The sequence below is a fragment of the Neopelma chrysocephalum genome, unplaced genomic scaffold, assembly GCF_003984885.1.
Source record: "Neopelma chrysocephalum unplaced genomic scaffold, ASM398488v2 Primary Assembly neopelma1_67, whole genome shotgun sequence".
In the NCBI taxonomy this organism is placed as follows: Eukaryota; Metazoa; Chordata; class Aves; order Passeriformes; family Pipridae; genus Neopelma; species Neopelma chrysocephalum.
In genome coordinates, this window is record NW_020897726.1 from 11,055,078 (window position 1) to 11,070,831 (window position 15,754).

The following is a 15,754-nucleotide window of genomic DNA, read 5'->3' on the forward strand; positions in this document are numbered from 1 at the left end:
AGAGCACTCAAGTGCTGGCCCTTACTAATGGCAATTCCACGTGGCCTTAAACTGATTAAGTGACCTAAATCAGATGAGATATAACACCTTCACCAGAGCAGTGCTAGAACATGCGGGGTTTGTACTGCCACCACCAAATAATTTCCCTTCTTTTCTCTTGCCCTATCAAAATCCAAAAGTTACCGAATGTGAACACTCTGCTGTTTGGCTTTGTCATTTTTATAATGAACATCACTAGATGCAGAAATTTTTAAAAAGCAACATTGTTTTTTCTGTACTGAAGTTACTTGCAAAGAGAAACAAATTCATTTTATGGTTTCCAGACATTATTTTCATTTCTTTTTACTAATTTTCTCTGAAGAATTCTCCCCCCAAAATTAAATCATACTTAATTACACAAAAACCTGTGTTGAAAGAATATTTCAGCTAGAAATGTTCTAGCTGTACTTTCAGCTAGAAGTTATCTGTTATTTAGAAGACCTGCACATTCTCCTCTCAAAAAATTTTATCCCTTTAAAGTATACAATGAAGTATAAAACACACCCTCTTTCAGCTGGTATGCAAAACTAAGTACTATCCACACTTTGTACACGTTTTCTGCTTTAAGGTTTAATCTAAAGACTGGTTACTGAAAAATTTAGCTTTTTGATTTGTTTTAAGAAGTTAAATTTATGAAGTATTTTAAAACAACCAAGCAAAGTTGTCTTTTTTTTTTTTTTAGAGCAACAATTTTGGCCAGGGTAAGTAAATCTATACTTGTGATCCACATGCACAGCAAATAATTTATACTGGCATAGTTAAAGCATCACAGTTTGTGTGTAAAGAGTCTTTTGCAATTTTTTATATTTACTTAATAGAAATACTGTTAATTATATCTTTCATTAAACTTCATTTTTAAGAATTACCAAAACAATCTTCTGTGCTTTTGTCATAGCAGCTTTGATTAGTGCACACAGGCTTACATAGTATAATATATGAAAGCAATCCCTGAGCTTTCATACCAGGGCTTGATTAAAGCCTTAGAGTATCATTTCATTCTGTTCAACTGGAAAAGTCAACAACTAAAATGCAATTGTTCACTGACCTAAAATTATGCAATATTTCAATTCTACAATTTCTTTCAAAGGCAAGTTATGCTGAAAAATTGCTTGTATATAAGAGGCATAAGTATTTTCTTTAGCAACCCTTATAGTTAATATTTAATAATTTCCCCCACTTAAGTAATACTATTAAAAAATCTACCCTGACTTTAAGTAGTGACATATAAAGCAATTATAGGATAGACACTATCACCTTTTAAGTAACTCCATTATTTTTAATTTCTTTTTCACAGAAAGCAGAATATAGAGCATGTTTTGAGGATGAAGATCACAGCAATCATTAACTTTTTCACTGTCACTGTAGATTTGAATACACTGCCATGACCAGAGAACAAAAAATAGAGTTTACATTTCTGCACTGGTAACCACACTCTTAACGTAGCATTTAACATTGACACTATTTTAGTTCACTTTGTATTAAACTGAGCAAAATTGTAAGTTTGGATCAGGTAGTTTCAATGCAGAGAAAAGTCCTATATCATGTTACAGCTAACCAGTTGAAACATAAGTACAATACAAGTTAATCATCATTAATGTCAAGATTATTTGCATTTAGTGACTTGGAATTTTCAAAGGCGTAGCATTTTGCCATGTATTTAAATCCAAATTAGGAACAAAGTTCATATCAATGAAGATGATAATTTTGACCAAGTTTAATAAATTATTTAGCAGATAATTACTTCAAATTTAGTTTGTATACAGATGCTCAAGCTTATTATCACATCAAGGCAGTAATTACTATCTTATTTTTACAATCATACAGTACTGATTCATAAACAGAGATACTTAAATTAGGTGGTACTTACCCCCACTAGTAGATCAAGTTGCTCTTACCTGAGAGCACAGCTTAAGTATAGCTTAAATACACCTTTCAAAGCTTTTAAATTCAACTGTTCCATCTGTATATAGATATGACCAACAACCGAGGATTTACGAACATTTGAAAAAAGAGCTGGAGAAAGCTAAAATAGCAAGTTAAAGAAGAAAGCTTAAGGGCCTACGATGTTATAAGATTCATCCACAGATATAACTCATCCATCTTTAGGGGTTACTAACCATTTTTTGCTAGAACTACTAAGTATGTCTTCTTCACTCATCTACCCCATGATCATTCCCCAAAATTTCAACTTATTTCAAACAGCTTCACGCCTAGTACTGGACTATACAATGAAACACAACTACCAGTAACAACCAGAACTGGAGCTACCAAAAGCCTCAAAACAAAGCAGCACTCCCTCCCTCTCCTCCCCCAAACCTCAAAGATACGCTTTAATAGTTTGTAACCACACGCACCTTATCCACAGAGTGCAAGGAAAGTTCACAGAGCTGAATGTTACAGCGAAAAGAAACAGGTCAGGACACCTGCTCAGCCCCCCCAAACTAGGACAAGCCCTCCTCATATAGCCCCATTCTCACCAGGCAGGGCACACACCAAGCCATCTCCAGAAAATTATCACTGCTTAAAAGCCATTTCTTCCTCTGGAATTTACAGGCTTCCACCATGGAGAAACATGACTAAGTTTTGGACAGATTTTTTCATGCTCTGCCTTCCCCCCTCCCCCCCCTTCTACCTCCCTTTTCTTCCCCCCAGAATGATACATCCAGTGACACAAGTTAGAACTATGTCAAAGAGAGGCTTTCTGCAATACAAAAACCACACATGGTTTCCACCAGCCCTCTCTAGCTAAAAAGTTAAGATAGCTTCAACTTCCATTTGAAAAGCTATTTTTTGAAGCCCTGCAGCACAAAACACAGCACTGCTATACAGCGGGAGACTGACCTAATCACACGTGTGGTGCTGGATCTGAACTGTCCTTCATGCATTCAGAAGCAGCATTTTCACGTTAAGATGCTGAACCTAATGTATGCAAAACCAGTAATAGTCACACTAAGTGAACTGTGTGGATCAGGTGATGTGAACACAAGGGCCAGGAAGAAAAGCAACGTACATAAGCTTATTATTTGCCACAGAGGCGGCAAAATCCAACCATGGCAAATGAATGCAATTTTGTGATTTTAGCAAAGCTAGTCAAATGCAAAGGTATCTTGAACTCGATTTGAAATCTCGATGGGCTCTAGAAATCATAATGACAAATTTTCCAACTGTTTTCCCAAGATTACTTTCAAGGAGCAATGGGTAGCTTCAACTATATATAGCTTAAGCACATTCCACATACCTAAAAACATAATTTTGCTCATGCTTTGAGTTTAACTGAACAACTGTCATAAAGCCCAGTTGTACAAAGGGTGTGTACACCACAACTTTAGAGACGCTTACCATTCTATGTTAAATGCACAATTTGGGTATATTTACATGTTAACAGTCACTTCTTGTTTAAGAGAGCAGCCAGGGTAGAAGGTGTAGAAATCACATTATTTATAAAATTTCTCTCTCAACTGCATTGGAAAAATCTCTGAAAACTTCTAAATAGAGGTATATAACTCACTCTAAGCAAATATAATAAGAAGTAACCCAGAGCAAGTTATCAAATAGAACAGGACTTCACCAGTTGCTATCAGGGCTCAGGATCATCACTGAGGAAAAAAACCTTAGTACTTAATAAATAAAGGATCTCCTACTTTTTGACTACTATAACTTTATGTGGGGAGGGTTTTTGGGGGGGGCGATTGTTTTTAAATAAAATATTTTAGCAGAATAAGCACTCTGGTACATCTTCAAATTAACTAGTATTAGCAGTATAAGAACAATTTTACACCACTGTTACTGGGCTGCAGAATCAAACTCCGAATGAGAGCACACAGTATTAAAAAAAAATAAGAGCTGTCCATTTCTCATTTATTTTGTTCAGGGTACAAAAAAGTTGCACGCTTCTCAGAAGTATCCTACAATAAAAGCTTCTGTGGAGGTAGAAAGTTCATACAATCGGGTAACAAACAAGTATTGACATACTCCAGCACTTCTCTTGGGTCAACAGTAGTGCCTCCTGATTAGCAATGGCAGTTTTTAGTGCTTTTTAGTTAGCATAACGCCAAGTTATGCTGCTGCCCACCACCACCTAGAACTTCCCAAATAACTGAGCTTCTATTAACACAAACCTCACTGTGTAAGAACTCTTGTTGACCAGCACCCACTGTGATCGATACCACTGAGAGACACTTAGCATCGAACCCCTCTCACTTGACCCTGGTAAATAGCTCCCTCTGCACATCAGATCAATGGTTTTCCACAAAGAAAAATGTGGTTCATTCAGGGATCCTGTTCCCTTGGTAGGAAAGACCCATGTGCTCTTTATGGCACAGCAGGACACATCTCTAAGAGACCAACACCTCAAAGGCAAGGGTGTTGGTGCAAGTTGGTGTACAGCTAGCAGTCATCTGAAAAATTATTTCTAAATTAGCAACAATATTCCAAGACAGGAAAATTCTATTTTTTTCTAACCACTACCTGCTTAAGTTTGCCACAAAACTTTCACCAGAAAATCATTTAAAGCATGTGTATCAGAATTTTAATTCATATAAGGAAAAAGATAAGGTTTACATTATAAATGTAATCTACTGTCATGGATTAAACTGCTACCTAAATTCCTCTAATATCCCACAGATTATGTTTTTCAAGTATAGTCCTAAAGAGACAAACTTTTACTCTAGATGTAGGAGGAAAAATTCAACTGTTCTCCCATGATAACCAGCAAGCCACCATCACATAAAGAGTCTCCCCTACATGTATAAACTAAATAATCCACTCTATCATTAAAACTAAATTTCTGGACAATCTGTTCCGTAACTGCTTTAAAATTACTGTTGTTAAAAAAAAAAATAAAAAAAGCAAACACAAACAAAACTTGTGTCTTTTGCCTTTGCTACATTATATATACGTTTTCTCTGTCAAACCTAGAGCAGTTTCGCCAACTCTGTTTCCAAAGAGTTTTCCCAAGTCTCCCTACAGCACGCTTAGGATTCCCTCTGATGGCAGGGAACAAGGGGTTGAGAGTCTGCAGGATCAGGCCCTAGGATGAAAGTTGCTTGGACCAACTGCACAGTACAACTCACTCAAGGTGGGGATTCCCCCACCCCTCCCCTTTCTCATAGCTAGCCCTCCCACCCTGTTTATTCCTAGAATATCAGTCTCACCTTGATCCATGCATGTTAGATATATAATGAATAATTTCAAACTCAAACATAACAAGCTTTTTACTCCATCTCTAACTGCTCTTTAACTTGAAATTTCAGGAAAATAAGTAACTGTAAACCCAACTAATAACTTAAGTTTATTATTTTCCAACAAATTTTTGTTCACACAGACTAGAGTTCCCTTTATCAGGAGTTTTGATTTCTGCACTACAATATTTACAGCTCCGTTAAGATGAAGTAAGCTCCATTTTTGAAGGAAAACCTATAGGACCTGTACATTTAACATGTAAAAATAAAAGACCGTTTACCAAAACAATAAAGCACAGCTATTTTCAAAGAGGAGAAATGTATTGGACACATCGTGTAGACTACGTATTTTAAAATAGCATTCCTAAAGTTCAGCTGAGCATGAAAGTTAATCTTTCAAAAGTGAACATTCAGCTCCAGTTGTGTTCAAGGGTAGTGGTACTAGCAAAAAAAAAAAAAAAAAACACCAACCAAAAAAATCCTCCAACCTTACTATTTTTATAAATTCTCCAGATATTTTTAGCTGGTCTCTTTTCAAACTGCAAATTATTTTATGGTATTACAGTCTTTTAAAATGCATAAGTGGATATATATACACAAACACACACACACAAGGGACACACATATACATACACATTCTCTTTGAAACACTTCTGATTGGTGAGACGTAATGCGAAGGCCAGTCACAAAATAATCAAGACAGCAAAAAAAATTAAAATAGAGTAACGCCCTTCCCAGCAGAAGACCTTTCATTTCAATACAGTTTCATTTTTGTACTTAGTGCCATACCCAAGAAGAGCCAGATCCCTCTGAATAATTGTTTTATCTGTGTTCTTATCCAAATTTTAACTTTAAAGTACAGAATATTTGATTTTACCTGTTAGTGTCACTTTTCCATCCATTCAGATTTGCAATAAGACAGTTTGAGTTGATGCTGATTCCACTGCACCATGAAGAGGCAGGCAATAGAGGAGGCACATTGCTGCTAAGGCTACATTGCACAGGAGATAGTTTTATACTACAGGTTTCTCTTGTGCCAACTGTCATGATAATACTGTTCAGCAAATAAGAATATTATAATTTTTAATTTTGAAATTTCAATGCACTTGCAGAAAAAAAATTGAATACACAACCTTTTTTGGTGCCACTCTTTTACTGTCATTACATGTACAGTATTTTAACATTTACTAGGGTCAATATTAGGGTAATGCACTTGCTAAGTATCCCACTACAAACATCAAGATTTCCTTCTCTGTTAAATATATGCATCTTTCAACACACACTCACAAAACAATCACAGAATCATAGAATATTCTGAGTTAAAAGGGACCCACAAGGATTATCAAGTCTACCTCTTAAATGAGTGGCCCATATATTGCAGATCTGGAAAGAAGAAAAGCCAGGAAGCAATACAAAATTGTAATTTTTTGTTAGTTACCTGAAGTGCGCCCAAAAACACAGGAGCTCTTGCTACCACGCAGAAATTTTTCAAAGTCAAATCACATATTCCAGTTGATGAGAAGGAACAACTGCCATTGAAGTATCGAGGTGGATAAACATGCCCAGACAGGCTGGGTAGCACCAGTGAGGACTGGGCTTACTGATCTCCTCAGCATAACCCAAACATGAACACCTGGGGAGATTTTTAGGTTGGCGCATTCAATGATATTTTCTTTATTTGGGCAGCAAATATAACACTCACACAGGAAAGATGCAGGATGAAAGGGCATATAAGTGCATACACTTGACATGTGCAGGGGAAAAAAAAAAAATTATGGAAGCCCAAGACTAAAACTATAAAATAATACACAAGTATTTCTGATTATGTCACATTTTTAGACAAAATAAGGGGAAGTTATGTCTTGTCTTAGCTTTCAACAGTAATTAGCATATAACTTAATATAATTCTATATTCTGCATCATTAGAGAGGAAGAATGGACTGATGTGGAGATAAACACCTTGTGTATGAAAACAAAATGAGAGAACCCGCATTAAAAGAGAACAGTCTTGAATAACTCTGGAAATACATAAAGCACCTCAGTATTGCTAAGTGTATTAAACCTATTCAAACTCTTCAACCCATCCCTATCTATACATAAAACATGAAGAGTTATTGTCCATACTTAGATTTTAGTGCGTTTAATTTTGCACATGTTCTCCACCTATTTACTGATTCTGAATAATCAGATTTCAACAATACGTTTTAGTCTTAAATTACAGGAAAAAAGATTCTACATCAATATTACCCTTTGCCTGTCTCACTGGGCTCACGTAAGGATGAAATCACCAGAAGAGAAAATGTCTTTACATGTGGTCCATGGCACTAGATATTTTTTACCAAAATCCCAGGAAGATAAAATCTTAAATTGTAAGATGACATTACGGAGAAGAACAGGTTTAAGGAGCAAAGAATCTTTTTTGTGAAGTTCCCTGAAGGACTAGCCCTATCCATAGTTAAGTATTAGGTGTATTTTAATTCTGGGTCCTTCTCTCACAGCCATTGTGGGAAACATTTTCTGTTGGGTAGGTAAATCTCAGACCATTTAAGAATTTTTCATCAAAACTAAGTATTTGAAGTCCACCCACTAGCTAGCCAGAAGCCATAAAAGGACTCCAGCACTGTAGGGTCCTATACTCTGCACTTAAAAGAGCAACTGAAATGAACACAGCCCCATTTTACAAAAATACCACCTTCAAGGTTTCAAAAAATGTGGAAAATGTTATAACCCCAAGCTTTAAGGGGGAAAAAAAAGGGAGAAATTAAAAAAAATCTTAAATATTTCCTGATTATATTTTTACTACCCTTGAATTACGCTTCCAAAATGTTATTTTTTTATTCCACCCCTTCAAAATTTACCATATCTATGCACAATTTAAGGTCCACTACAAGTATGCTCTCAGGGTACCTTCCATAAAAGGAAGGAAGTAAAACAAGAACAGGACTAACCCTTCAGGATATGCATTTAGAGCTGTGTTTCATGTGTTCCAGCTGATTTTTAAGAACTGCAACAAGAAGGGATTTTTTTTTTATTAATGATCAAACAGTATGAGGAGCAATAAAAATTAAAATTCTAACAATGTAACAGTTAACATGGTTAGTGAAGAATTATCTGTTCTTGCCATAACAACTCATCTGTATAGGAATCACCACAATTAGTGTTTCCACTCTAATTGTAAGCTTTCACAGATCAAACAAAAAAATTTTCTGTTCGCATCTGCAAAAATAAATGGGGAAACAGAGAATAAAAACCTTAAATCACTACATGAAGTTTTGGCCCTTCGCTCTCAAAAAATATTCTAAGTTTGGGCACAGAAAAGAGAACAAATATGGCTAATAAATTACATTTTCTATCGTGTGTCCTTACTTTGAGCATGTTTCTCCCTACTTGATATTTACAGAAGCAAAACTACAAATCAATGCCACTAAATTATTTTTTTTATGAACTGTGACCATTGCAGACACCACACCTTAGCATCACCAAACCATTTCCCACCGCCTTGTGCACGCAAGATACAAACCCTCATTATACTGAAAATCACCAACACAATCCAATTTCCATCCACTGCTCGCCCCTGGAACAGAGATGGCTGCATGAGGGGGATTTGAGACCTATTTTCCTTAAATCAGCCTTCAGACACCTCTGCATCAGAGATGAAGCACAACTGGCAAGTTGTTGCTCTCCTCACAGCAGCATTACCTATAGGGTACACCTTTGTTACCTGGTTCTCCTGCTCCCTTCCCAAACAGATTCCTCAGAAGAGACATAGTGAATTTATTTTCTCAACAAAGAGCCCTCGAGGTGGGGAAGAAAAATAATTAGCCTTCTAATTGGAAAAACACCTCGTCATTACCACAACTGAGGTGTTTGTGAGCGTTTTAGGTACCTGAAGGCCCCAGGAGCAGGCATAGGGGACCAGGTCTGGGTGAGAAGCCCACCTGGACATGGAAGCCAGAGCCAGGAGGCTGCCCCAGGCACACCCCCAGGTGCCCAGAGTTAGCGCCTGCCCTCCCCCCTCATTGCGCACAAGTGACATCAGGGCTATTTGAATAATCAGATTGCAGCCTACATCGCCTTGTGAGATACCAGCTGCTCTTGGATTGCAGTGAGGTAGTACCCAAAGCCTTGCACCACAAGTTCCACGTACGCCATGGGCTGCCAACATCCTCCCGCACTGCTGCTTTGCAAGGAGAAAACTCATCTAAGTAGTGAATGTGACCAACAGTGCCCTGCCTTCCCTCTCAGAGCATGACTAGCAGTCAAAATCATTACATGCAAAAGTTAGAGGAGGCATTGAAGTGACCTAAACCTTTAAATATTGCAATAGCCTTCCTCCACACCGAGGGGTCTGAATGCAGAAATGCTGCATTCCTTTGGCATTCCCTTGAGATTTCAATAGTAAGTCAGGAATCTACTCCGAGCTTATTTAATACTTCGCACCTCCCCCAAAATAATTCCCCACCCTTCCATCAAGGAAACCTTGACCAGGCCCCTTCTTTCAACCACAGTATATCCCCTTGTCTGTTTTTAAATGCTTCCAGGGGGGCAGGGAGGAAGAAAGCCACACACAGGCTCTCTCCTTCCTTCCACAGCAGGTAGGCAGGCAATTTTCAAACCTGGGTGTGCCCACTTCCAATCAGAAGATCCAGCAAGGGCTGGAATGCAGTGACTACTGGGCCCAAAAATTTCGCCCTGAATAACAAGCCAGGCACACTCCACATCTTCTAGATTCAGCTCAACTTTATGGCGACTCTAGCTGACACCACCTCTTGACCTTCCTTTATGTGACAAGGATATGGATTACCAAACCCTTACCCTTTCCTCCTGTGCACCTCAGGTATCTTTCTACAGATATGGCTACAAACTACCTTTGTGAGCAATAATGTACACATTCTGATTAAAAAAACCAAACTTAACAAAAAAAAAAAAAACCAGAAACCCTTCTAATTATCATGTTTAAGGAGGCTGTGAGGAGGGGAGCTAGGACTCTCCATGAAGCAGCCTCACAGCAGCAGAGGTCAATACAATGTATTGAATAATTTCAGTGCACTACAAAACAACTTTTGCTCTTATGAAGTAATCATTTGATCAAAGTATTAATCGTACACTCATGCTGAAAGACAGACTTGACACATCTAGGTTTTTTTTTTAAATAGCGTCACTTCTCTAAACCGTATCTCGCACACTGGAGTGCACAGGGCTCTCTGAAAAGCGCTCCCTGGCCTTGCAGCATGAAGACACACTGGGTGGGCCTGCTGGGCAACACCCCCCACCCCAGCTGCATCTACACCTTTCCCTTGTGTAAAAATAAGTTAGTTTGAAAGCACTTTATTAACCAGTTTCGCCAACAATACTCAACATTTGAAAACTATCCTTTTACATGTAACTAGCAACTAACTCTAAATATGCGCCCAGTAAGCAATGTTTAGGAAAACAAGGAAAAAAAATCTCCAACTTTTTGATTCCCCTCAAAAAAGAAAAATATTAGACATCTATGAAAGGAACCAGAGAGTCACTTCTACATATGGAGGCCACTGAATGAATTTTAAGTGGCTTTCTATATTAGATTTTGGGAGAAGGGGAGTGGAAACAAAGGGGAAGGAAGTGCAGTTATGAGAAATGCAATTTAATTTTCTGTTAAACAGCAGTCTAAATCTGAACTCTATCTAATACATTCCAACATGATACTGCACAATAAAACAGTGTTTCAACAAATAAGGGCTTTGGGAGAAACAACACGGGTATGCTGATACAGTTACATTTGCAATTTTTTCAATATGTCTATAGGTAGGCAATATATGTCTACAAAAGAGCTTAAGTTCAGTACAGAATTATTTTCAACAAGTTACAGGCAGATAAATATTTCTGATAATTGCTAATTCACAGACAAATAGGAGGACATGCTACCCAACACAAAGAATGGACTTTTACACCATTTCAGCTGAGAGCTGAAAGAAGAGGAAAATACTCTTAAAGACATTAAACAATGATTAAAAAAAAAAAGTTGGGGTAGAATCAGTGATTTTAAATTTATACTTATATGAGTGCAATGAATTTCTTTTCAACAGCATAAATAGATTGCTGTTTGTGCAAGCTTAAGATTAATAAGCATGACAGTAAATTTATTTGAGACTAACAGGAAATTATCAATTTTTATATGGCTTATGGAATTTTCTTCTTAAATCTAAAAATATATTTCATCTACAACAATTTTGTATACAAAATACCTGAAATACAGGCTATTATAAATCCAAACCATATACCTTGCATATTAAATGAGAGCACATACAGTACGTTAATTTCCAATGAAAAGTATCAAATAAAACCATGAAGATTCACATGCTATGAATTAGTCTAGAGAGAGTTTGCCCCCTCCCTTAACTAGAGCAAAAATCCTCCATACTTTCTCAAGCTAAGCTTTCCTCTAACACTATTTAGTGATCAAACTTCTAATTCTCAAAATACAATGCCCATCAAGACAGCTTAATCATTTTTTCCAATCAACTATCTATCTTAAAAACACTGTAGTTTTAAAAAAGAATTCTGAAATAGTAGAAGCCCCTTTTAATAAAGTTACAGAGACAGACATATTTCCCAGATTGAATAATGGAGTACAGGACCAAGCACGTGGAAAGTTTGAGCTTTTTTTTTTTTACTCTCTAGTGCACGGCAGGTTTTCTATAATCTAAATATTTGTGAAAGCAGGCTGAATTGCTATAGGCAGCATAAAAATACTACCCTGCTTTATTCCAAATATTGCTTCTTTACACGAGGCCCAACAAAATTACTGCCTCACAAAAATTAAAAGTATGTTTAGAAATTAAGGATGTATAAATCCTGTCCTTACTGGGAAGGAGTCATTCTCCTGCTGCTTCTATAGATCAGCTCAAAATAGTGATGATAAAATCCTCTCAAATACAGATGAGACTTCTACTACATGCCTATAAAATGCTGCAGACTCCAACACGGCAGGATCAAAAAAATATATATACCAGTATATTTACAAGGTGCTTTCTGTTGCTGAAGCAGAGCTCACATGCTTGCCCGTTATACAGTTCACAACACCACATTTCATTTCCTGCTAGCACAGATTTTAACTCTTCTCACAGAACTTTATATTTTAAAATCTTCACAATCATTTGTCATCAGATCATAATAACCTGTCTCTCCCACAAAAAGGCGCTTTTATTATTTTTTTTTAAATAAATTAAATAGTACCACTGCTGCCTGGCCAAGACACTACATTAGAAATACATGGGGTGATACTAGAAAACCTCTCGGACAGCACTGAGTGCACGCCTGTGGTTTTAAGAAAGCGGTCCATTTATCTACAGGGAAGAGAAACACAAACCTAAGCATTTTTCAAATTGCTTCTCACTGGGTAACTAAGGGTAAGGGGATAGGAAATAAAAATAAATTACCTTTGTCTTTTCGGGACCGAATGTTCAACTTCTATGAGTTTCCCATGCAGCTCCACTTTACCTGCCGAGATAAACAGAAAGGGGAAAATATTCGAGCGCGGCTGTGCGTCCCCGTCTCTCGGAGCAGGCTCGCAGGGGTGCGAGGCAGGGAACGAGAGCGCAACACGTTAGCCCATTCATCGGCAGCCCGGGCACCTCCGGAGCGGGGTCGAGGCGCCCGGCAAGGAGACACATCCCGGCGCCCGGGGCCGCGCCGCTGCCGCGGGGGAGCCGCGCTGCCCTCGGCGGGGCCCCTTCCCCCGCCCCGCGCTGCAAACAGCCGGCGAAACGTCGTGTGTGGGAGCCGGGCTCTGCCCCGTCTCGGGGAGGGCGAGCAGGGTCTCCGCCGGCCCCCGCGCTGCCAACTTCGGGCGGTTTTCAGCTCGGAAGCGGGCAGGAAGGGAGCCGAGAGGAGGCGCGGAGCGCAGCCCGAGCTCATCTCCTGCGAGGCAGCCTCTCCCGGCAGACCTGAGCCCATCTCCTGCGAGGCAGCCTCTCCCGGCAGACCTCCGCAGACCCGCTTCACGCGAAAATATTTTTTTATTTTTTTTTTTAAAGCACACAAAAACAGGATGTCGGGGCCAGGAGCCGGCGCTGCTGGAGGCGGTGATGGGTGCGTGAGAGCAGCGAAGAGAAACCGAAATAAATAGCCAGGCAGCGCGGGGCGGGGGGGCAGGCAGGGCTCCCCCCTCCCAAGTTTGGAGCAATTCGGCGGCTCGCCCCCAGGCCCGCGGCCTACGCCAAGCCGAGGGGAACCTCAGCCCGCTCTGGAGGGAGGCGGCCCCTCCGAGGGGCCGCGGGGGAGTCCAGCTGTGCCCGGGGGGCGTGTGTGTGCAGCCGCTGCCTCCGCGCAGGGCTCCGCGCCCGCAGCCCGCCTCCGCCTCACTGCACTCACCGCCCCCCCCCAATGCAGCGAGGGCCCCCGGCCGGGCAGGGCTGGCCGTGGGGCTTGGAAAAACATGGGAGCTGCCGCGCCGCGGGTCCGTGGGCCCAGGCTCCCACCCCTCCCCAGCCCCACTCCCGGGGGGCCGCCGCAGCGCAAGCCCCGCGCAAAGTCTCCGCGGGAAGGCCGGGCGGCTCCGGCCGCGCTCGGAAAACAACAGTTCGCCCCTCACCTGGAGGCGGAAGGGGCAGAGACCCCCCCAGCATCCCCCCAGCCCGGCGGCGGGTCCTAGCCCGCCGCTGCAGCCGCTTCGCCGCCGCGGAGGAGGGCGGGCGGCGGGAGCCGTCGGGGCTGCGGGGAGAGGGTGGGGGTGGTGGAAGGAGCCGCTCACCTGAAAGTGCTTCGATGGCCTTCATGGCCCAGCTCTCGTCGGGGCAGTCCACGAAGGCGTACCCCGTCTTCACCAGGAATTGGCCCGAGAAGGGGATCTTGGAGTCCTTAAAGAGACTTTCCAGGTCGAGGGGGCTGACGTTCTCGCCGAGGTTGCCGATGTAGAGCTTGTTCATCTTCCTGGCGGCTCGGGGAGGCGCGCACCGCGGGCTGCAACCCTCGTCTTGCGAGAGGAGGTGGGGAGGAAGGGGGAAATAAAACAAAATGCGATGGAGGAAGGAGAGAGAGAGAGAGGGAGAGAGAGAGAGGACAGGGAGAGGAAGGAAAAAAAAAAAAATCAGATCTGCAGCTTGTGTCCCTCCCTCTCCCTCTCAAGGGGTAAAAAAAAAAAAAAAAAAAAAAAAAAAAAAAAAAAAAAAGCGTAGCCAAACGGGAGCCCTAAGTGCCTGCCGTGCTACCCGGGCGCATGGGGGGCGCAGGGGAAACACCCAGCGCCGGGGCCGCGGATGGCGGGCTGAGGAGAGGAAAAGGAGGAGGGGAGGGGAAAAAAAACTACTTTTTTTGTCTTGCCCCCGAACCCCTTTGGCAGCAGCAGGCGGACTATGAAAATGTCACACTACGTGCATGCAGGCGCCGCCTCTCCGTATAAAAAAAAAAAGAGAGAGAGAGAAGGGGGGGGGGGGGGGGGAAGGGCGGAGGGAGAGAGAAAAAAATTACTTGAATATTCCGGCTTTTTGAATGAGCCACGTGTTCAAACTACAAATCAACTTCTCACGTGAGGAATCCCAGCTCTTCAATTAGCGAGTGGATAGGGCGCACACACACTCACGGAGGAGGGCTGGGGTGAAGGACGGGGAGAGGGGTGGGGGGAGGCTGGAGAGGACAAGTTTAGAGAGGGCCGGAGGGCGGGGGAAGGGGAAACCGGAGTTGGGTGGGCTCCGGTCTGCGCCGCCTCTGCCCTTCCGCCGGGGGAGACCGCTCCGAGCGCCCCCTCCGCCCAAAAACGGCTGGGCGGCCGCACCTCCCCCCGTGCGAGCGGGGTGTGATCCCAGGGAGGGAGGGGAAAAGGCACCGCAATGCCCGCCCCCCCCCGCCCCGCTCCTCCCCCGCCGTGCCAGGCGGTGGGGATTATTCATCGGGGTCGTGCCTGGGCGATCCCGCTCCCCGGCACTATGGGTTGGGGGGAGGAGGAAGAGGGGGAGGAAAAAGAGGGGGTGCGAGCGTGGGGGGAGGCGGCGGGAGAGAGAGCGGGATCCGCTCCCGCGCAGCGCCGCCGCGGCTGCGTGCTGGGGGGCTGCGGGGCGGGGGCGGGGGTCCCTGTAGCCCCGGAGGAGCCCCATATGGTAATGATCCCGCATTACTCGCGGTGCCCCTTGTACTGAGCCTTACGGAAAGGAAGAGAAAGAGGGGGAGATGGAAAAAAAAAAAAAAGACAAAGGGGTGGAGGAGAGTTGGGGGATGATGAAGAAGAGGAGAGTCCTGGGGCGAGGGAGCTGCCCGGCCCGGGGAGGGGCGGGGAGGGGGGTGCGCTCCCTGCCCATCTGGGCAATGGTGGACGGTGCGGGGGGAAACGCGAAGGCACCGTTGCCGTCGGCTGGTAACGGCACACAAAGGGATTTGGCGACCCCCCTCTTTTCCTCCCCTCCTCCCCCTGCCCGGTCTAAGGAACCATTCATAATTCTCCACATTCGTACAGATACAATGGTGGGCTTGTGGGGGAGGGGTTTGGGGGTGTGGAGCCTTTCCAGTGCAAACAAAACGTTGCCTGAAGATGAAGAAAGGATACGGAAATGAAAGCCAGC

General features: G+C 42.5%; 1 protein-coding gene across 2 annotated transcripts in view; it reads right to left on the bottom strand.

The window, feature by feature from the left end:
- The window catches only part of IGF2BP3 (insulin like growth factor 2 mRNA binding protein 3), a 113,986-nt gene extending 99,271 nt beyond the window's left edge, over positions 1-14,715 (bottom strand). The window contains exons 1-3 of one of the 2 annotated variants that reach the window (XM_027684796.1): positions 14,670-14,715; positions 13,954-14,175; positions 12,641-12,701 (exon numbers count right to left, since the gene is read on the bottom strand). In XM_027684796.1, coding sequence (XP_027540597.1) covers positions 12,641-12,701; positions 13,954-14,128 — 236 coding nt within the window. In that variant the 5' untranslated portion in view covers positions 14,129-14,175; positions 14,670-14,715. Of the gene's footprint in view, positions 1-12,640; positions 12,702-13,953; positions 14,477-14,669 lie in introns of those variants that run through there. The other variant, XM_027684795.1, reaches the window with a different exon arrangement.
- Positions 14,716-15,754: the final 1,039 nt, after the last annotated feature.